At 32.8% G+C, this 24085-nt stretch overlaps 4 protein-coding genes across 6 annotated transcripts; 2 read left to right on the plus strand and 2 right to left on the minus strand.

Moving 5' to 3' along the window:
• Nucleotides 1-29: 29 nt before the first annotated feature.
• On the minus strand, nt 30-2055 carry LOC124922131 (protein POOR HOMOLOGOUS SYNAPSIS 1). Its single transcript, XM_047462858.1, has 8 exons — nt 1788-2055; nt 1243-1359; nt 1052-1117; nt 872-963; nt 542-741; nt 414-463; nt 306-333; nt 30-179 (listed from the first exon to the last, which is right to left on the minus strand). Exons 1-8 carry the CDS (start codon nt 2049-2051, stop codon nt 121-123), a joined length of 876 nt encoding a protein of 291 aa, XP_047318814.1. The 5' UTR covers nt 2052-2055; the 3' UTR covers nt 30-120.
• Nucleotides 2056-3195: 1140 nt separating this feature from the next.
• LOC124922129 (ribose-phosphate pyrophosphokinase 4) lies at nt 3196-5642 on the minus strand. Its single transcript, XM_047462856.1, has 7 exons — nt 5224-5642; nt 4760-5075; nt 4576-4671; nt 4329-4397; nt 3849-3977; nt 3651-3750; nt 3196-3557 (listed from the first exon to the last, which is right to left on the minus strand). Exons 1-7 carry the CDS (start codon nt 5589-5591, stop codon nt 3424-3426), a joined length of 1212 nt encoding a protein of 403 aa, XP_047318812.1. The 5' UTR covers nt 5592-5642; the 3' UTR covers nt 3196-3423.
• An 8546-nt stretch (nt 5643-14188) lies between these two features.
• Nucleotides 14189-17681, plus strand: LOC124922126 (glutamate--glyoxylate aminotransferase 2). Of its 3 annotated transcripts, none has more exons than XM_047462853.1 (14): nt 14189-14439; nt 14883-15072; nt 15154-15219; nt 15311-15428; nt 15527-15608; nt 15700-15787; nt 15862-16020; nt 16115-16288; nt 16382-16513; nt 16614-16679; nt 16783-16847; nt 16918-17009; nt 17087-17243; nt 17387-17681. In XM_047462853.1, exons 2-14 carry the CDS (start codon nt 14956-14958, stop codon nt 17514-17516), a joined length of 1446 nt encoding a protein of 481 aa, XP_047318809.1. In that variant the 5' UTR covers nt 14189-14439; nt 14883-14955; the 3' UTR covers nt 17517-17681. The 3 variants fall into 3 exon arrangements, with proteins under 3 accessions (XP_047318809.1, XP_047318808.1, XP_047318810.1); XM_047462852.1 differs by having other exon boundaries at nt 14938-15072; XM_047462854.1 differs by having other exon boundaries at nt 14189-14422; nt 14938-15072.
• Nucleotides 17682-18036: 355 nt separating this feature from the next.
• LOC124922756 (cyclin-dependent protein kinase inhibitor SMR6-like) lies at nt 18037-18745 on the plus strand. The gene has a single exon (XM_047463464.1). The coding sequence runs from the start codon at nt 18302-18304 to the stop codon at nt 18680-18682; it is 381 nt and encodes a 126-aa protein (XP_047319420.1). The 5' UTR covers nt 18037-18301; the 3' UTR covers nt 18683-18745.
• Nucleotides 18746-24085: the final 5340 nt, after the last annotated feature.

Below are 24085 nucleotides of genomic sequence, written 5' to 3' on the forward strand. Positions count from 1 at the left end.
GTTCAGGTCAAATTGTTAATTATCATCTTCACAAACCAAGAAAATATGAAAAAAAATATTGTTTCATTTATGTAAACTCTGTAAACCTAACAGTTGATATCTGAATACATAAAAAGCAACTTACAGTAAAAAATCATCTCCTATTTCATGCATTACCTTCTCCACTTGGCTCAATATATCTGATTAATAGCCCCCAAAAGAAAATAAACAAATTTCGAAAATTAGACCTTTGATCTGGTTATCTTTTTTAGCATTTTATTCAACTTCGCAATTGTGACTCTTATAGAAGAAAAAAGAAGACATACCTTGGAAGGAAGACTCTCCCAAATATTTCTACAGCAACAAGAAAGAAAAGAACATCATCAGATCACAAACTCTAGAAATTTATTCAATTTTAACAAACTTTAAGGTACCTTAATCTGATGTCGGAGATCATTAGATGATCCAGTTGGTTGTGCTTCAGCTGTTTCAGGTAAATGAAGGAAACATTTTACTCAAACCATGAAATTTAACTTTAGTTTACGACTCAAACTATATATACCTTGTACAATCGGGAGGTGACAACTCATCAATAATGAAGTGAAGCTTGGAGGCATTTCTCCAAATAGTCCTTCAGCATCAGGGCTTAAGATACAAGGGGAGTTATTCTGGGAAGCTTCAGAATTCGAGTTTAATTGTTTCGGATGAGTACTGGTCTCAATAGTATCAACAGAAGTCGTAAAATGCCAGTCTTCCTTAGGCCTGCGCGCAAAACAAAAGGCCAAGTTAAGATTTTCTTCTAGACTATATGAAGTATAAAAATTACAACAGGTTAAATAGAAGCATAAATCATCCTAACTACTTGAATTTGTTGCAAGGAAACCTTGTTCACCTGTAAAGACTCTCAATAGAAGGAATACACTCAGACTGAGACGAAATCTCTGGATCAATCTTGGATAAAGGAACGACACAATGAATTTTTTCCTGATAAACCAACAGAAATTGTGGATTTCAAAGGTCGGAAAAGTGTTATATTGAAAAAATCGTAAGTTAGTTCACCAATATATTAAACCTTCAAAGTGTTCATAAATGATTCTACTTCAGAACTCAGCAAAAACCGCAAGGCAAACTTCTGAAGCTGCAATAAGAATTCGTCTTACTTCTTTGTTAAGTGCTACAGGAAGACGGTAATGCTCTAAGGCAAAGTGGTTAAATCGACATGTAAAGGTCTTGAATGATGCAACTGATTGTTTAATTGCTTACCTGACCAATACAATCTTTGAAGCTTACTATAAGAACTCTGCTACCTCTAGAAGCAAATCCAGACATACATGAAACATGAGGCCAAGAGAAATGTAGTGTGTGGATGTAATGCTCTTCCTGCAATACCACAAAAAAGTCTGAACTGTCTATTCGAGAGAAGACAAATAGCAGATCTAGTCTAGACTCTTAGATATACCAAGCCGACGCCTAAAGGAAAATAAGACACGTCCAGCTTCATTAGGATAATTCAGATGCATTTCTTAAGATCGCAAAGCTAATCAGGAAGAGTACTCAGCAAATGAGAAACAAATCCTTTGTAAATGTATAGAACAGTTATATCAACTAACAAGCGAAAAAATCTCAACCAAAGCATGATTTCTTAGGCAAAGGTTCACGAAGATCTAGATCCATATGTTTCTATACTTCAATTAAGTATCTATGTAAATGAACATTAATGTATCTGAGTTCACATTTCGTGAGAATAACTAGTTCATAACTTCAACAATAAAACTGCAAACTCAGGAATTAAGTTGTTGATTACTCACAAGGATCTCGCTGCGTAATGTGATGGTGAGAACAAGTTCGGAATTGGAAGGTCGAGTGTTTAGTGCGAGTAAGGCCGTGGAAGACGAAGAGATCCAGTTTCCCAAGTGGCGACGCCTATGGACATCTCCGTATGAGGAGAGAGAGGCGTGAGAAGAGGAAAGAGGAGGATAATTGAAGAATCGTGAATAATGAACCTCCCACTGCAGGTCTTCAATGGCGGATTTTTGAATCTCGCTCTCAATAACGACCAGTTGTCCCGCCATTATTTCTGTTTGAACTATTCAGATCAGAAGGTAAATAAGGCACTGTGGCGGTGTCTTAAATAGGCGGAACACAATCGATTTCGGGACAATTTTTTATGAATGCGAGTTAATGGATTAAATCAATTTTAATTATTTTATGTACTTCAAATTTATAAATATTAAAATAATATGTCTTAACAATATATTGATTTAAATTATAAGTATAATAAATAAAATTTTAAAATATCATTTCATATAAATAATTTTGTTATTTGACAATAAAATCTATTAAAAAAATCAATAACTTACCGGTTTATCAGTTAACTGGTTTTAACTATTCTGGTTAATTGATTCTGGTTAATTGATTTTACTAGTTAAACGGTTCAGTTTTTGATTGAATTATTTTATAAATAGTTTAACCGATAAATTAATAATAATTTAATTATATATCAATATTTTATAAATTATATTAATTATTACTTTTTTTAAAATTTAGATATATTATAAATAATATTTAATATATATTAGTTATTTTTAAATTTTAAATTATAATTTGTATAGAATTAATTTTTTTAAATAATTTTAATTTATATAACTATTAATTTAAAAATAAAGACTAATATAATATGTACTATAGTATAACAGTACATAAAAAATAATAATTTTGAAAAAAAAAATTACTAAATATAAAAATATAATACTTAATTAAAAAATTGAATTATCGATTCTCGGTTAAACTCGTAACCAGTAAAAACAGAACCGATAAAATTGATACCAATATCGTCGGTTAAATCTGGTTTTACATTTTAACGGACCGACCAACCTCTCCTGCATATCAATAGTTAATAATCTATTAAAAAATCAATATCACAAAACAGTGATATAAATATATGCCCAAATCAAACTAATTTGAAAAATAATCTAAAAACATAAATCATAATCTAAACGTAATTTTTATATAGAAAATAAAACAAAAAGTTACATAAATTGTTCATAATTCAAAAATAATTTAGATAAAGATCTAAAAATAAATTTATACCAAATCAAGATAGAAAAGAAAACTAAAACATTTAATTTTTCTTGAAAACAACTAAGAGCCGCTTCCTAAATTAAAAGAAAAAAAATCTCATTTTCTTCAACATCTTTCAGAAACAAGTGGAATATCCATAAAAACTCATTTCTCCTTATTTATTATAAAGCCAAAAACTGGATGAAAACAAATTGTTTATTGTACAAAATAAACAAAATATGGTTCTTCTGCTTGGGTAATCAATTTATTAGCTACACTCATACATAAACATTTTAAGAACACTAACAATATACTTGAGGATCAAATCATAAACAACTCTCAGGCAATCTGTAGTGGGGATTGTATTATTTTATTAGTAAAAAATCAAATCTGGAGAGTAGCAGCTATAGATGCAGCAAGACTAAGAACTTCAAATGGAGCCCTGTTTTTCACCTCTTTTACTGTCTCTGGACATGAATCTGTTATCCAGAAATAACTTAATCCATTCTCAGGCGATCCTAAGCCACACAACAAACAGAGCCACCCAGAATCAGAAACATGGTAATCAGCATACATACCTTTGAATAAATACTAAACAAAAACATATATACCTCCATTATCGGGTTCAAATCGTTCGAAGGACCTGTTGGGGAAAATTCCATGTGTTACGTAAGCACTGACTTTAGCAGCTCCATGTTTTGCCAACACTTTCTAGAATAGACAAAATATAATCCAAGGGGAGAATGAATTAGGATTAAAAAAAAATCACAGATGAAAACTATTTTATGATTTCAAGACATTTGTTGTACCTGGCATTCGATAAGAGTGCCACCAGATTGTACTAAATCATCAACAATCACTACGTGACGTCCTTTAGGATCCCCCTCTTTGAGGCGCACTATTCGTTGATCGCCTTCTCTCACTTTTGCACAAACAATCTGAGTATAACACAGAAAGTAAGTGAACTAATCATACTTGAACTAAATTTTAGATTAATGAACTAAGAGCTTGTTTGATGTGGACCCATCAAATGATCAATAAAATCTTTTGGAAACTAGAATTAGGTAAAGACATGATTAAGAAGTTTATTTATGGTTTTGTATCCGAATCTGAAAACAAAATATAAAAGTCTTTCCAAACCAAGAAGAATATGAAGATGGAGATAATCAATTAGGTTCAAATAACCAACTCATTCAAAATATCATTCTCAAGAAAGAAAAAGTTCGTTAATTTGTCAAGCAGCTTGAACCAAACCAAACCAAAGACCGTTAATGATGCCAAAAGCTTACTGTTGGAAAATGTTGCAGCTGCTTGTGAAATCGCTTCCATGCACCGTCATCTGGGAAAGCAATGGATATCTAAAGAGAAATAAGAATAAGAATGACTTAAACAAGAAGGAAGTAATACGTGTATGCATCCTTTTGACCTCCAATGATTCAATTTCTTTTTCTAAATTTTCTCACTTCCATGACACTCACTCTTGTTCAAGACTCTTGCGACTTGACCTAAGATTATACAACTAATAAGAAATCTTACATTGTCAGAATCAGGGAGCTGTTGAAGCCTATTCTTAAGCAAAGGTATCCCACTCTCAAAGCATGACAAAACATTGTCACCAAAGTAGAATCTCTCCTATTGCACATCAAATTTCAAAAAGTAAAAGTGAGATGATCAAATCAATAAAAAATTTGCAAATCAGAAAAAATCAACCATGATCAACCTGCAATGCATGAATATCAAATATCACCAAGCTAGTTGGTCCTCCACTTGAAATTGGCACATTAGACAAGATTCTCGAGAGGGTAAAAGCCGTTGCAATATCTCCTTCCTCTTCTATCCGCTCCGATGTTCCAGTAGGAAAAAAGGGGAGCACTAGTGTGAATGAGGAAACAAATAACTTGGGCAGTGCATAGATGACAGAAAGTTGTTCAAAAATCACTCCTGGTGAACTAAACGAGGCAAGAAATGCTACATGTTGTCCACGAATTCCATGAGCATTTGATATGAACAAGTTGGGAAATCCATCCTCAAATGTCCTAAAACAATCACATTCGATAAAAAGCTTCATCTCCATCGCTAAAACTATATAGTAAATGCATAGAAATCTCTCCTAAGAAACAAACTTTTTCGGCAATTTCTGTAAATTTAAAGCTAAACCCATTTGCATGCATATACAAAGAATACCTCCAGGAGATGTTGCGGAGCTCAATTGCGTCGGACTCGGAGGCGATTCGTTCGGCGAGGGATTTCATTTCGTTGCAATAGAATAGACAAACCCTCTTAGCGTTCTTGAGAGAAGATGAGGTGGTCATTGTTAGAGAAGAAGAAGGTGGCTTGAGGATAATGTGAATAGGATCACTGTCCGAAACGCAATCAACTGTCCATCTCTGTGGACTAGCGAGGTTTCTAACATCGCATCGGATTCCATTGCTGGCGAAGCATCGAGGATCCAAAAATCTAAAGGATAGAGAAGAAGGAGATGAGGAATGGATGTTCAGGCCAACGGATTTTCCGGTGGTCGGAGACGGAAAGGGCACAGCTGCGGCCGACATATGATATGTAAACGGCGTCGTCTTTTCAGCAGCCGTCACTGGTTGGTATGCTAGGGAAACTGAGTTGTTAGAGTCAAAGATTGTGTAACTCGATTAAATCCCTAAATTAGTTTTTTTTTTTTTAATTATTTTTCAAATTGATATAAAATTGCTTTTTAATTTTTGGGATGCATGTAACATTTTAAAAGTAAACTTGCTTTTTGTTTTGTTCGAGTCTTTTCAAATTGGACCAATCAACCTATTATACCATATTGTGTTAAATTGAACTATTACATATTAATTAAATTAATGGCTTGCAACTGTTTTTATATTTATCTTATGTATATAATTAATAATTTAAACTAAATTAGTTAATGTTGACTCCTTAGGGTGTTATAGATAAAAGGCTCACAAATTCACAATCATGTGACCCTCAAATTTGCGTGTTATTTGATAAACAAGTGGGATAACACAATTGGAAATAGGAGGGGATAACTTTGTTGATCTTGTCTAGAGTTGGACATCTTGTCTATAAAGTCTTGGTGTAATTTGTGTCAAAACTTTCAATCGTGTTGTAATGATACTTAATTTTTAAAGTGTACGAATTGTCGAATCGAGAGATGGTCGGATTGTGGGTTGACTCGCCCATAAATTTAAAACGATTAAAAAAAATTAAAAATGTTATAGGTATGTTTCGAACTTGTAACCTAATAAAAACAAGTATAACTTTTTAACCAACTAGGCTAATAAGACTTTATATTTAAAATTAAACACCAAATTTGATGAACGCGGGACATTCTTAACAATATAAGTTCAATTTTTTAACTGGATTGTCGGGTTGAGAGCTGTGGTTAATTTGATTATATAAATGTGAGAGTAAATGGATACTTGGATCGGATTGTGGGTTGATCCTCCCATAAACTTAAAACAATTAAAAATAAAATTAAAAATTACTATATGTATGTTTTGAACTTGCAACCTAACAAAACAAGTACAACCCTTTAACCAAGTGTGATTGAGATAGTGATTTATCAAGAGCTAATAGGCCGGTATTAATTGAAAGTGATGAAAAAATATAAATTAAATATTTAATTGACCAAAGTGTGAGGTCATGATACTAAATATTAAAAAATATGAATCAGATATTTGATAATCAAAGTGAAAGTGTAATGTCACGAGATGAGAGGTTTATTAAAAAAAATATGTGCTGAGATATGTAAGAAGGTGGATTTTTTACTGAAGTGAATAAAATGTGAAATTAGAGTGTTCTATTTTTTATTTTAATATATTATTCGTGATTTATTAAGAATTTTAAACATTTAATACATATTATTATAATTTTTTGTTTAAAATTTTTATTTGTGTGGATCGCACGAGAATTTTTCTAGTTAGTATAAAAATAGTATTAACTAAAATTAAAATAATTAGCATGAATCCCGTGCATTTGCACGAATAAATATGTATATAAAATATTAATTATTTATAAATATTTAGATAAAATTAAGTTTAATCTTAAACTTAATATTAACATATATTTTATCCCTTCGGCACCCACTTAATCCCTCAAATTCAATTGACCCTCATTTTGTGACTCGCGCTTTTTCATATGCATTTTTTATCCCTTCGGCAAATCACCCACCAATTTTAGTCGACCTAAATTGATGACACACCTCTTATATCTCATCAAACTCAACTAACAACCCTCTAATTGACCCTCATTTTATGATTCACACTTTTTCATATGTCTCTTTATTCTTTCGACAAACCACCCATTAACTTTAATCTTGTGACTCACACTTTTTCATATGCCTCTATCCCTCAATAAACCACTCACCATTCTTAGTCAACAACCACTAACCACCACCAAACCTCAATCTTGTGACCTCACACTTTCAAATGTTTGTCAAACCAACCATTAATTTCAACCTCACACTCGACAAACCACCCACCACCCGACTTTCATCTCGTGACCACCACTTGACTTCCATTTCGTGACCTCACACTTTTAAATGCTCGTCAAACCAATCATTAAATCCAAACACTCTATAAAACACCCATCACCCAATTTCCATCTCGTGACCTCACACTTTCAAATGCCACTCACCACTCAACCTCCATCTTGTGACCACACACTTTCAAATTCTCGTTATACCAACCACTAATTCTGACAAATCACCTACCACCTAACATCCATCTCGTGACCACACAATTTCAAATTCTCGTTATACCAACCACTAATTCCGACAAATCACCTACCACCCGACCTTCATCTCATGACATCAGACTTTCAAATGCTCGTCATACCAACCACTAATTTCGACCTCACATTTTCAAATGTTTATCATTTGTTTAAAAGTTGTGTCACCATAATTTCGACCTCATTGAAAATATAAATTTGCATGTTTTGGGATTTGAACCCTAATCATCAGCATGGAATGTGAACACTTAAACCTCTAGACCACTTACAATTGTTGAAATAATTTTATTATTTTGTGTATGTAAATATATTTTTTATTTAATATTTATTAGCAATTAGTTAATTTTTACATTAATATCAAAATTATTTATACTCATAAAGAAAATTATATATATATATATATAATGAGAGAAAAAAATATATTTATATAAAATTAATAATGAAAAATAATATAATATATATATATAAGGTAACAAATAAATATAAAATTATTAAGGTAAGTGCATTTATAACAAAAAAATAAATGCTTATATTTTAAATTAATATTAATATAAATAATATTTTAGATGATACATGATGAGGAAATATATATATATTGTGTTTAATATTTATTATCAATTAATTAATTTTTATATTAACATAAAATTATCAATACTCATAAAAAAAATATTATATATATATATGATGAGAGAAAAAATGTATGATAAAAGATAAAATATATTTATATAAAATTAATAATGAAAAATAATATAATATATATAAGGTAATAAATAAATATAAAATTATGAAGGTATATACATTTATAAAAAAAAAAATGTTTATATCTTGAATTAATATTAATATAGATAATCTTTTATATGATATATATAGTAAGGAAATATATATATATATATGGTAATGAAAATAAATTTTAATTAAGAAAGAGAATAGGAGAGTGATGACATGGATTAAGATTAATATATATAATTAGGTAGTGTTTGGTATGCGATACTAGTTATGTAGGTATAAATTGTAAGAGGTATAAATTGTAAAGAGATATTAAGAGATATAAATTATATAGGTGGTTAATGATTGATTGAGAGTATAAAATAAGTATAAATTTTATTATTTTGTGTTTTGTTAGTGGTATAAAAATATAGTAAGAAGTGTAAAAAATTATTTTACTCTTATATTTATATAAATTATTTTTAATTATTATTTATCGTAGTTGTATTATTAATTATATTGAAATTAATAAAAAATTATATATAATTATTATATAAATGTATTTTTTAAATAAATCATATTATTATATTATTTACTTTATTATATATATAATTCTTTGTAATTTAACCTTCATAATTATATAAATACTATTCACAATATATAATGCAATAATAAACAAAATAATAAAAAAATTAGTTGAGAAAAGATGGAAGAAGATGAAGTAATGAAGATGAATAAGGATGGAAAAAAATGAGTTATAAAAACATAAATATAATAAAAACAATATACAAGGATAATAAGGTGGAATATAATTTTAATAACGGTTTATCTCATAAATGACTATTATAGTTACGAAAGGTTTATCTCATAAATGACTATTATAGTTACGAAATTGCTCAACCAAACAATTAATCAATTTTACTGTAAGTATAATTGTAGTATAGTGCTATACGAGTACTTAATATATATATATATATATATATATATTATAATATAGATTTTCATTGAAAATATAAATTCTTTTGAAACTTATTACTTTTTATATTGAAAAGAAAAGCAAACTACTTTTATGTTGTTTATCCTTTTAATTTTAAATGTGAATGGACGTGACTATGTTAGTTTACTATATTAAAAATATAATAATATTATTTTCATTCATTTTTTATTTTTATTACATATCTACATTTAATTATTGTATCATTTTCAATCAAACCTCAATACTCTCTAGTTGAGCTAGTTTAATTTTGGTTAAAAGATTTCAATTATTTTGTGCCTATACAAAACTTAATCACATTGCTATTGTCTATGTGCTGTAATTAGGTCTTCTATTATGCCTACAAGGGGATGCCCCCAAATGTTTGGCCATCTCATTTTTGTTGAATCAATCACGGTCTTATACTAGTCCAATTTTATGAAATAAAATAATTTATTATTTATTTAAAAGCAAGGTTTAATTTGAATTATTTAAATAATTTAAAGTCTTTTTCAAATATGCACTTATCAATCAAATTATCAATTATCTAAAATATCATCAACTTATTTTTGTAATAAAGTTATTCTTTTATTATTTATTAATACTATTTAATTTTTTTACTCAATTTTTCATATTTCCAATTTAAAATAATAAAACCTCTCAATTGAATGATATTTATTTCAATTAAAATTATTTCAATAAGATTCGAATTTAAACTTGAACCTCTAAAATTTAAATTTTATACATTTGAGCTTCTATATATAAGACACTTGAGCTTTTTTTCAGTCTCTCTCAACTGAGTCATGAAAGTGCTTAAACACATCTAAAACTTGATCTTTAGACTTCAAAGTATAAATCCATAACTTCCGGGAGTGATCATCAATGAATGTAACAAAATATGAGCAACCACCAAGTGTTTTTGTCTTCATAGGACCAAAAACATCGGAATGAACAAGATCAAGTATGTTCTCTCTTCTGTAGGGAGGATGGCTCTTGAAGGAAACTCTGTTTTGTTTACCTGCAAGACAATGAGAACACCTCTTCAACTAGACATCATTTACACCTGATAACACTTCCTTCTTTGACAACAAAGGCATGCCCTTTTCACTCATATGACCAAGTCTCTTATGCCATATCTCAGTCATGTCAGTATTCTCCACAGCATTAACAATGCTCTTGGAGATCTTCGATTGTACCACATATAACTTTGAACACCTTTTACCTCTTTCCACGATTAAAGAACCACAAGTGAGTTTCCACAAACCATTACCAAAGTAGTTGTTGTACCCATCATCATCAAGTAAACCTGTAGAAATCAAATTTAATCTCATATCCGGGACATGTTTTACATTTTGTAAAACCAACTCCATCCCAGTATCAAATTTCAAACAGACTTCTCCAATGCCAACAACCTTTGATAGCCCACTATTACCCATCTTGACATCCCCAAAATCACCTGGAGTGTAAGATGAATAAAAATCTCTTTGTGATGTAACATGACACGAAGCTCCACTGTCAATAACCCAACTCGCCTCATCATGTGCAAAGTTCACCAAATTATCATCACAACAAACAAAGAAATCATTAGTGATAGTATTCACTTCAACCTTGTCACTGCCATCGTCATATTTCCTTTGATTGTTGTTTTGGTTGTTGTAGTTTTTCTTCTTGTTCTCTTTCTTTGCTTGTCTGCAGAACATTACTGTGTGCCCCTTTTTACCACAATAGTAACACTCAATATTAGCATACTTCCCTTTACCAGAGCTGCTAGTACCACGCTGATTTCCTTTGTTACTCGGACTTCTACTCTGACTTCTCCCCCGCTTTTCAAAGACCAAGACATCTGATTGTGAAGAGGAACCCTGTGACTTTCTTCTCATCTCTTCATTCATAACACTGCCCTTAGCCAATTCCATGGTGATAATACCATCCGGTGCAGAGTTGGACAAGGATGCCCTAAAAGTCTCTCAAGAATCCGGTAATGTACCAAGTAGCCATAGACCTTGAATCTCATCATCAAACTTGATACCCATTCCTGAAAGCTGATTCACAATGCCCTGAAACGCATTTAAGTAATCTGTAACAGGAGTGCCATCTTTGTACTGTAACTTGATCAATTGCTTAATCAAGAACAGTTTATTGTTCCCAGTCTTCCGAGCATACAACTGTTCAAGCTTGTTCCACAAAGTACGAGTATGTGTCTCCCCAATAATATGATTCAGCACATTATCCTCCACCCATTGCCGAATATATCCACAAACCTGTCTATGCAAAATAGTCCATTCTGCATCAATTTTATTCTCAGGTTTATCAGTAGCAAAAACAGGTAAGTAATAATCTTTCACATATAGGAGATCTTCCATTTTTGCCTTCCAAACATGATAATTAGAACCATTCAAATTAATCATCCTACTTGTATTAGTTTCCATCGTTCAAACAGTTCAATTCACAAATAAGCAACCAAAGCTCTGATACCACTTTGATGGAAATGCACCACAACGGTAAACTACAAACTGCGGAATTTATCCTTCGTTTGGTAACACTTTCCCAAACTGTTTAAACTTGTGAGGAAGATAACAAATAGGTATGCACAAATGCAATCAACACAGCCCCTAAAACAGTGAGTAACACACCAAGCAAGCACACACAAACAACACAGAATTTTAGCGTGGAAAACCCCTAAATGGGTAAAAACCACGGGACACCTAGTGCCGCTTAAAATCCACTATCACCAGCAAGGGAGTAATACAAAAGTCTTCTCTAGACAATACTAGAGACATACAAATTCATAATACCCTTGAAAACATGCACATCGAGGATATAGAAACAATCAAAGAACAACAAGAAAGGAAGAATATCACCAAAAACAACTGCTACTATTCCGGCAACGAAACCCCGACCTCTAGACCTCAGAATCCGATCTCCACCGTCCAGAATGTTGGCCCAGAAGTTGTGAAGCTGCTGTCCAAAAATTAGGACGATCCAACGGTGCAAACTTCGGCAATCATCAAAATACTAAGGCTGCTGAAATTGAAGTTTTTTCCCTCTTTTCTTTCTTGATTTTCTCTCTCTTTCTTTTGCTCTTATTTCTTGCAAAAGAAGATTTCTCCCCTTTTATATTACTCCCAAACAAGTGAATCAAGTGGGGGCCCAAGATGAGCCTATTTGTTGGGCTTTTTCTCATGGACTAAGGAAACAAAAAACCCAACACGTACCTGAATTATCACTAGGTTTCAACGAAAATGTAAAGCAAAAGAACTTGAAGATTATTCACAAAATAAGGAAAGGACTTTTGGAATTTTAGAATGAGAAAGAATAAGAGGATATGATGGTGTGAAATGAATAGAGAATTAGTATATATTGCTGAGAACTAAACTTATTAATTATAATTTAGATTAAATTCACTGTTAATTTGGATTGACGGTTTGAATTTAGCGTGAAATTTATTTAATTTTATTACTCACAATCTTATTTTCATTCATTAATTGAATTAACATAATTCCAATAACAAATGCTATTAGAAAAACCGCTAGTCTAAGAATCGAATATGTCATTTATAGTCACATTTTTACACACACTTAACCCCACACCAGACATCATCCCAGAAACTAATCGAGGTTCCGTCCCTCATAGTGAATATGGATTGCTCTCGATAACTATTTCATAAAAATATATTATTTCACCCCAAATATTACATCCCACTGGGCAATTAGACTTTCTGGTGAACCATCAAGACCAATCATTACTATATGATTAACGATGCCCAAAAGACTAATCAGGTTTAGATGTAAATTTACTACACTATTTTGAGAGAAGAGTTTTATTAAAAGAAACAAAATCCCGAATACCCAGACCCCCATAATCCTTATATCGCTTGACTTTATTCCAACTAACCAAATCATCGAATGCAGAATTAAACGATCCTCAAATGAATTTACACATAATTCTCTCAATTTTCACCGTCACACTCTTGGCAAAAAACGAATAAAGACACCATATAAGTAGGCAAAGAGGTCAAAACACTCTTGTTGAGAACAAAATGACCCCCTTTCGATATCATCTTGTGTTTCTAAATTGATTGTTGACCTTCCATTTTAGTGATAATCGAGTTCTATGAGACTTTAGAATGAACTTTAACACCCAATGACATACCAAGATCGACGGGAGAATACCAATAATGAACCCAAAATATTGGCGAGCCTTATTCTTCTCCTCAACGAAATATAGTCCGAAAAAAAGATAACAAATTTACTAAGATTAACCCGTAGATCGGGAAATACACAAAATATCAAATGATATCATGAAGGTGCTTGAAATTTCTGTAAGTGGTTTGAATCATGTATAACTAATCATCGGTAAAAAGAAGTAGAAATGGAGAACGGAATCCTCCTTGCACTAAATCCACACCACTTATGTAATTTGGACACGCCAACAAAGAGTAAAATAACGACGTTTTCTATTGTTAAGGACGATAAGAATTGTAGTGAAACAAATCAATTCTTTTAAACATTTATTTGACATACTAGGAAGCCAAATAAAAAAGCCCCAACAAAAATGGGAAGACTATTAATATGGTATGGCTAAGCTAATGGTTAGAACGAAGAGTCAAATAAAAATGGTGGTTAGTATGTTGAAAGGAACTTGATGATGAGGAAGGAAAAGATAGCTTGAAGCTGCGCCACTCTTTTTTCTTCCAGCCCAGCTTATATTATCCTCTCCTCTCCAAAAGGAAATAAAAGAAAGATCCAAAAATACAAATCCATTTATACCACTTTTCAATGGCTGTAATGCTGCCCTGAACTCCTCTCAGTCCTGACACCATATTTGCATCCTTTTTACCCACTTACTTGCCCACACACAAAAGGCCTCCACTTCATTTTGGTTTTGAGAACCACACGAAGCCCACCATTCTCTTTTGCAGTTAATACAGCTCAGACAGCATCTGCGGTTCCAGATCAGAATAGACCATCTCTCCGGGTAGGGAATATTCACCGGTAAGCGTTTCATTTTCGCTACTTTAATTAATCAATCTCAATGAGACGCTTTATTCCTCTGATCGCATTCCATTTTCTTCGATATCAAAATGCGTTGATTTTATTCGATTACGACTGAATTCAAACTGGGTTTTCTGGAAAATCAATTCTTGTTGCATGTTAGTGGATGTCCACCCTGTCTGATTTGATTCACATCGTTTATCAGAAAGCTTCAACTTTTCTAAGTATTAAGAGTCTATCAAGTTGATTTAAGCTCAGATGTGTCAAATTTAAGCTGATATTGTGGAGCTCGGGATTTCATCGAATTAATATTGCTCATACACAACTGTGGATACATTTTAGACAGTGGAACTTCAACTTTTCAGACCAAAATCCAAACTAAGACACCAATATTCAGAATTTCTTAATTTTACAATAACCAAACCAATTTTTCATTAATTCAGAGGTCTTGAGGGTTGAACTCTACGTTAACAAACAAATAATCTTGTGGATCAATAGGAACATATCTGTTCAGTAATGGCCACCGGAGGACTGGATTATGAATCTTTGAATGAAAATGTGAAGAAGGTTCAATATGCTGTGCGTGGTGAGTTGTACCTTCGAGCATCTGAACTGCAGAAGGAAGGGAAGAAGGTTTGTAATTAGATTTCCTGTAATGGGTGGGCTTTCGTTCATCCAAATAAAAAACGATTTTATTGTCTTCTTCTCTTGCAGATCATTTTCACCAACGTTGGCAACCCCCATGCCCTTGGCCAGAAGCCTCTAACTTTCCCTCGCCAGGTCCATCATACTTCAGAACATAGATAGATATATAGTAATTCTTGTCGGTATTACTGACTCGAAAGATTTAACTCTTTTTCTATTTTTGCAGGTAGTTGCGCTTTGCCAGGCTCCATTTTTACTGGATGATCCTAATGTGGGACTAGTTTTCCCTGCTGATGCAATTGCAAGAGCTAAACATTATCTTTCATTGACCAGTGGAGGCCTAGGTGCATATGCTATTTCAGATAAACAAAATTTGTGACAGTAAAATCTTCTAACTTGCAACATTTAAGGGTTATTTTTTCTTGATTTTCCAATGGAATAGGTGCCTACAGTGACTCAAGAGGACTTCCTGGAATTAGGAAAGAAGTTGCAGATTTTATAGAAAGGCGTGATGGACACCCAAGGTACCATAATTAGGCCTATACAGCCAGCTAGACCTTAAAAACAGTTGATATTGATTCATTCAGTAAGTTAGTTTGTTCATCATCAATGTAGTGATCCTGAGCTCATATTCCTCACGGATGGAGCCAGCAAAGGAGTCATGCAGATGTTAAACACTATTATCCGAGGTCCACATGATGGGGTAAGTATGTTATATGTTAACTGACTTATCTCGGAAAGATAATTCTTTTAATGGGTATATATTTGTGCTGCCAGATTTTGGTTCCAGTTCCACAGTATCCACTCTATTCTGCTGCAATAAGCCTATTCGGTGGTTCTCTTGTTCCCTATTATTTGGAAGAGACGGAAAACTGGGGCCTCGATATAACCAACCTTCGAGAGTCAGTGGCAAGTGCTCGTTCTAAGGGAGTAACTGTAAGCACTTTTGATCTCTTTTACCCAATTATGTTTAATATTTGAAGGGGAAAATCTTTTCAATTGTACATTAACTTGTTGTTTTAATGATAAGGTACGAGCTATGGTGATTATAAACCCTGGAAACCCAACCGGGCAGTGTATCAGTGAGGCAAATCTGAAAGAAATCTTACACTTCTGTCATAAAGAAAAATTAGTCTTGCTTGGAGACGAAGTCTATCAACAGAACATATACCAGGACGAGCGTCCCTTTATAAGTGCAAGAAAGGTTGGTTTGTGTTTCTTGTCAGCTATAAGTAATGAATTAACAGTGAGTGTTGTCATTTTATCATACATTATTGTCTCCAATGCCAACTTGAAGGTTCTATTGGACATGGGAGGTCGAATTAGCAAGGAGTTGCAGCTCGTTTCATTTCACACAGTGTCGAAGGGATACTGGGGTGAATGTGGACAGCGTGGTGGATACTTTGAGATGACTAACATCCCACCACAGGTTCGACTCTCTTGAGATGGTTCAATTTCCATGAAAGGCGATGAGTTAATTGTTTATGTAGATATAGGCAAGAAATGACCAATATTATATGATTCTGCAGAGTGTGGATGAAATATACAAGGTGGCATCGATATCACTCAGTCCAAATGTCCCTGGACAGATATTTGTAAGTTGGGGCATAACTACGCTTCTATTGACTAACATCAGGATGTGAATCTAAATGTTCAATTTCTACATCACTTTTTATTTATTTTGTAAATTATTTGCAGATGGGACTGATGATGAACCCACCCAAACCTGGAGATATTTCATATGATCAGTTTATAAGGGAAAGGTATGCAGTGTGCAGAGAGAATATGGAATTATTTATGAGGTTTCTAAATGCCTTGTTCTTTTGAAAACAGCAAAGGTATACTCGAGTCACTAAGGAAGAGAGCACACATAATGACTGATGGTTTCAACAGCTGCAAGAATGTGGTTTGCAATTTCACAGAAGGTATTAATAACAAGAAAGTTTATGGTATAAGTTAGAAAGTGAGGAACCTTCTTCACTAACTAGTTTTTCGCTTTCAGGAGCTATGTATTCTTTCCCACAAATTCGCTTGCCACCTAAAGCAATAGAAGCTGCAAAAAAGGCTGGAAAAGTTCCAGATGTTTTCTACTGTCTCAGGCTGTTGGAAGCCACTGGCATCTCCACTGTCCCCGGTTCAGGATTCGGTCAAAAAGAAGGGTAACTACTACTAAAAAAATCCCACCTTATGTCTTTTCATGATATTAGCATATATTTAATCAAGTTGTTGTTTTCTTGATTCTTGAATGACATTTAAGAGTGAGCTCTGTATACACTACTGAGTTTCAATGTGTTTGTTTCAGGGTGTTTCATCTTAGGACAACCATCTTACCTGCTGAAGAAGACATGCCAGCTATCATGGACAGTTACAAAAAGTTCAACGACGAGTTCATGGCTCAGTATGAAGACAACAGAGGTTATTCAAGGATGTAAAGGCGTCGTAATCTTGGATGGTCTTGTTGTGGTCGAGTTACTTGTGTAATTTTAATTTCCTTTACTACTACTACTCTTGCTTGAAACTATTTCATCAATTAAAACAATACCCTACATTCTAATTAATATATCAATTACCTTCTATAATTGATCTCTTACTATTTCAAATGTAATGGTTGAAACCCCAAATAAATAAATAAACTTTATGCATGTATACTTTGGTGGGTGAGAATGATCCAAAAAGGATATATAGAAAACAACAAAAATTACATTCTTTATCTCATTTTCATTTACTTAATTATACATATTTAGTAATAGAGTCATATAGACAAAGGCAAAACGTTTACCTAATGACCAACTCCACTATATATCCCCTTGGCTTTAAACTCTTTGTTTCTCCCATAAAATGAGAAACCAATTAAGAAATTAAAACTAACCCACATTTTCATTTCCAAAAACTTGCATGTACAATTGAGTAAATTAATAAAAAAAAAAAAAAACATTTACAAGGTCAAAGGTAATTAAAGTGGGTTTCTGTTATTCTATATTATGATAAAGGGCAGCACTTCATTTGGCTTTTAACCTTCCTTTACATTAAATGGTGAGTTCTTATTCTCTTTCTGAGTGCCCATACCCGTGTGACATAATATTCAGAATATTAAACATCACTGGTTATTTAATGCTTTTTTCAAATAAAACCTTATTTATACTCTCCATAATTTCCCCCATGAACAAACATCTCTAATTTCATTCCCCTGTTTTCATTTCTTCAGCAGAATTCTCTCATGGAGTTTCATACCGATGTTGGAAACATATGGGCAATGGCTGGATTAATAATACCACACATGAGAAATGATCATGAAATACTAAAACCGACAGTTACTGTCCCATCGCCGGCGGCGGTGGTGGCGCCGGAGAAGAAAAGGAAAGACCGTGGTGATGATGATGATGATAATGATGATGATGAAGTAGTGCCCACAACGCCGCAATCGGAAGAAGCGAGGATTCCGATCAAATTGGAGTGTCCGCCGGCGCCGAAGAGGAGGAAGCCGGTGATAATATCTCAGGCTTATAGTCGCCGGCGACTATTTGTCTCTCCGCCGGACTTGAACACTGTATTTATTCCGATCCGGCGAGTTGGTGGTATGAGGATTTGCAAGATATAACCAACTTTATTTAAAAGTCTTTTCTTTTCCTTTTCCAATCCAACATCCGTTTCTACTATTTTCTTTCCCTTTTTTAGTAGATGCTACTTACTATGTATAAATTGATGTTTCATGTTCAATGAATAAACTTTAATTAGTTTTATATGTTTTTGCTGTTTTTTGCATTTGATTGTTACTTTAAAACTTACATTTTAAGTTCAATTATAATTTATTGAAACATACCAAATTAAAGTAAAAAGTTACTATAGTAAGTTATGTTTAACTTCTTTAAAATTTGAGGAAAACTTACTAACCAAACAAAGAGGATAAAAAGAAAAATGATCACTAGTTTAATTTTGTAAGAATTTTTTTCACATCAAAACTTAAGAGATCATTTAAGCAACAATCATGAAAAATATCCATAGAAAAGTGCAAAGAGTATAGTAATTAAAGCAAAAGTTGAATTAATCAAGAACAAAATCAATACATTCATACTAAAAGAGACTCCCAATAAAGAAGCGATTAGATTAACCGTTTTTCTTTTGAAAAATAATGAGTTTTGCAACTTTTTGAAATGCGACTAATTCCCGTCTACCAGTTTAACCCGTCTACCAGTTTAACCCGACAGACTTAAACCTAGGACATGAGGCTGAGGATATACACGTATTTTTGTGGTTACAATGGTGTAACTCATATAGTGAGGAATTCCAAGTTTTGTAAGGAGATCCAATGTACAACCGACAAAGTAAATCATCCTAGGTTCTTAAAAATCAATTTATTCCATTCAGAAACCCTAAAAGATCCTTGGCATACCAACCAGTTTATTGTATTCCCTATTTAAGGGATATATGTAAAAAAAGAATGTCATCTTTTACAATTATTACAGTCAAAGTAGATTATTAGATAATGGGTAAAAAAACTTTGGATCCCTTTCTTTTTACTCACTGGCCAATGGCCATGGATCTCTATCCAACCACTGAAAGTGAAAGTTTTCCAAAAGTGATGTAATGGTTTAGGAATAAAGGAAATTAACCCTTTTCCCAATGGTATGAGAGTCAATAAATAGATGATGAACGGATGGTTATAGAATAATTAATTAGATTGACTTGAGAGACATATCCCTTATTAACCTCATAAAGCTAGACTCTTTTCCCAATCTCCATATTATTATTTCTTTTCCCAATTTCCTTTGAGACTTTTGGATCAAAAATTCAAACTCAACATATAAACTAAATTGAAAAGTTATTACTTCCTAAAAAAAATATATATATACATACAAAACTAATCAAAATCATACTATGTGATTTGTCGGTTAACCAAATGTAGTGAGATAGATCTTTATGAACTAAACCTTTTTGTATTGATTTTATATTATTTCAATAATGTGCTTGAATACATGAAATTGCATTAAAATGGGGGCAAAATGCAATATATGTAGTTTATAATTTTCATGTTGATGCCACCGATAGTCCAAAATAAATCGGCAGGATCGTAGGACCCCTAACTGTATTTTCCGAATCAATCACTCTTTAGGGCTATTTATAGAAATAATAAAGAATAAAATTAAAATTAAAATTCCAACAAAATAAAATCATTATGATCTAGTCTCACACCCAAACAAGTTTGATGTTCACCGATAGTCCAAAACAAACCAGCTAGTGTGAAGACCAAATCAACGCTACTCCACAAATTCAAAATCGAAAAGTATAAATGTACGACCTAAAGATCGTCACGAGACTCGACATTTAGTATAAAAATATTTATCATAAAGAAACATGTAGGTTTTGTTAGTATTACTTGTAAAAGAAATGGTTTTGAAACTTTCTTCTTCTTGTTATATCTCTTCATTCTTATCTTCTAATTTTCTCGAGAAGAAAAAATAAAAACATTCAAACTTTCCATAATTTATATCTAATTGCCCTATAATTTTTCCACAACATAACATAGCGAAGTTATCTCTTTTCTTACAAAATCTAATCACAAAATATCTTTACTTCATCTAGTTGTCAATTACTATGACAACTACCAAAATACTTTACTTGACATATTCTACAGGTCTATAGGCCTTGCCAAGCACATTATCACATCACGATCACTTATCTTCGACTACACTTAAACATCAGAATGAGATTTAGCATCCTCACCTACATCAAAAGTTGAACTATTAGCTTATTGCTAAGTAAGCGATGTAAAATACAGCTATATATTTACTTGTGCATAATGAATCATGATAACATCTTTGTTATTTACTTTACATTTTACTTAACGTTAAGCAGTTTTAGAAGAAGTAGGAAATACATAACATAATGTGCATTCGACTAACGGAAGAAAAACATAACATGAATCCACTAAGTGGAAGAAACGTTTGCCTACTAATTTTTACCCACATTTAATGATTTTACACATACTATTATAACTTGTCTTTATTTGCTTTATAACTTAGCATAAAATTATTTTACATGAACATACAAGGCATGATAAACATAGCTTCACTCATATTACATAGCCACAACATAAGAATCACCGTTAAAACAACCCATAACTTACCTCGACCAAATCAACATTAGTATATATATATATATATATATATATATATATATATATATATATATATATATATATATATATATATATATATATATATATATATATATATATATATATATAAATACTCTCCAAGATCAACACAATATTCCAATGTAAACCAGAAATCCAAACATAAAACAAGACGAATAAGAAGAAGACACAAGATTTGATATCGGAGTTCATCCCAAATCGGACCTACGTCTCCGTCAAGCTCAGCTTGGAGCTTGATTCCACTATAGAGAAAAAATGTATCAGATTACAATCACTCACACACTATCTTTCCTTATCTTACACACCTTTCTTTGTAAAATTCTTCACTAAAATCTCTCAAGAAAAGTAATCTCACTCTCAAGAAAAAAGAAAAACAGAATACACAAAGACTTAACCACCTATCCTCTTATTAACAACATAAAATGAATGACCCAGTTTTTATAATTAATTAAACCGGACCAAAAACAGCTCAAACACCGGTTCAACCTAAAATCAACAATCTCCACCTTGGGTTATTTGATCATTCTTCAACTTCTAGTGGAATAAAAAAACTCAGATTTGCATTATTGCTTGAAGCCACCCACAGTTCAAGTTACTTCAACTCTAAGCAGTTTTAAACAATGTTTAAACTTGATTAAAGTTAACACTTTTGTTCCAACATCAGCAGGATTATCTTCTGTTCCAATTTTACCAATTGAAACTACACCTTGTGCTATCTTTTCTCGAATGAAATGATGTTTTATGTCCACATGTTTTGTTCTATCATGAAACACAGGGTTCTTGCACAAATGAAGAGAACTTTGGCTATTAGTGTAGATAGTAGCAGGCCCCTTAAACAACTTGAGTTCTTGAAGTAGACCTTGAATCCACATGGCCTCTTTTACAGCCTCTGTTGCTGCTATGTACTCAACTTCAGTGGTTGATAATGCTACCACTGATTGTAATTGGCTTTTCCAGCTGATGCAATTTCCATTTATCAGGAAATAGAAAGCAGTAGTAGATTATCTAGTGTCTTTGTCACCTGCAAAGTCTGAATCCACATATCCGATGACTATTACTTCAGGAGTATTTTTTTTCTTGTAGCATATACTTGTATCGGTTGTAGAGGCAATATATCTTAATAGCCATTTCATAGCCAGCCAATGATCCCTACCTGGATTTGCCATAAACCTGCTTAAGGTGCTGATCCCATAAGCTAAATCTGGTCTGGTACAAACCATGGAGTACATGATTGATCCAACAACACTAGAATAAGGAACTTTTTCCATATATGCTTGATCTGAACTGGTTTTCGAAGAACTTGCAGCTGTCAAAGGAAACTGATTTGTAATAGGCATTTTAGCTGGTTTGGCTCCTCTGATCCCAAACTTGTCTATTATCTTTTCAAGATAACCCTTCTGACTGAGAGTCATTAAGCCTTTCACTCGGTCTCTTACTAACCTTATGCCCAGAATTTTTCCAGCACTGCCTAAGTCCTTCATATCAAATTCTGAATTAAGGACTGTCTTCAAATTCTTTATTCTTGAGAATTCTTTGCTAATCAGTAGCATATCATCTACATAGAGTAGAAGATAGTCAGCATCTTGGATTTTCGATCATCTAAAATACAAACATGTATCGTAGCTGCTTCGGATAAACCCTTGCTAAGAAATGAAGGCATCGAATCTCAAGTACCACTATTTTGGAGATTTCTTGAGGCCATACAATGATTTTTGTAGCAGATATACCATATCTTTACCTTTCTATAATTTGAAACCCTCTGGCTGTTCCATGAAGATGGTTTCCTCCAGATTTCCATGGAGGAATGCTGTTTTGACGTCCATCTGTTCCAGTTCTAAATCAAAATGTATTACTAGTGATAGCATAATCCGAATAGTCTTGTACTTGACAACATGTGAGAAAATCTCATTATAATCAATCCCTTCTTTCTGAGAGAAACCATTTGCCACCAACCGAGCTTTGTACTTGACCCCTTCTTTTATAGTATTTCCTTCCTTGATCTTATAGATCCATTTGAATTTAATCACTAACTGTTTTTACGGTCTTGGAACAAGTATCCATGTCTGGTTAATATGTAGTGAATTCATCTCTTTTTGCATAACATTAATCCACTTCAGCTTATCCTTTGAGTTTAGTGCTTGCTTATAGTCTTCTGGCTCCACCTTACCTATTTCAACTGCAGAAACAAACGCATAAGCTAATAAATTAGTATAAGCAGAAAAACCATACCTTTGTGTGGGATTAATTTGTCTTATTTCCCGATCCCTTGTGAGTTGATAGTCGGTATCAGGTTGCCTTACTTCATCACTTTGTTCATCTGCTAACTCTGTTTCAGTGGTGGCTATTGTTGAATCATGAACTAAGACTGATGACTACACCTGATCCATGTTGCTATAACTCTCCTCCACCGAATCAGTAACTACCTGTTGTTGAGCCATCATAGAAACATAGTCAACACTTGTTCCTTGCTTGCTTGTACCTGAACCCCCTTAGGTGGTGCTAAATGTTTCTTGAGTAAGGCACACAAATTCTTCCTCATTGAAGATTACATCTCGGCTTATTATAGTTTTAAAACCACCTAATTGTTTTAACCAAATTCTGTAACCTTTTACCCCTTGAGGATAACCAAGAAACACACCCTTTAGACTTTTAGGCTCTAGTTTTCCTTCCTTTTGATGTGCATATGCAATACATCCAAAAGGTCTGAGATGGGATAAGTCTAGTGGATTTCTAGACCACATTTCTTCAGGAGTTTTAAAGTCAATTGTTGTAGAGGGACACCTATTCACCAGATAGGCTGCTGTCATTACAACTTCTCCCCAGAATGTCTTAGGCAATCCTGCCCCA

The sequence above is a fragment of the Impatiens glandulifera genome, chromosome 1 (genome assembly GCF_907164915.1).
Source record: "Impatiens glandulifera chromosome 1, dImpGla2.1, whole genome shotgun sequence".
NCBI lineage: Eukaryota > Viridiplantae > Streptophyta > Magnoliopsida > Ericales > Balsaminaceae > Impatiens > Impatiens glandulifera.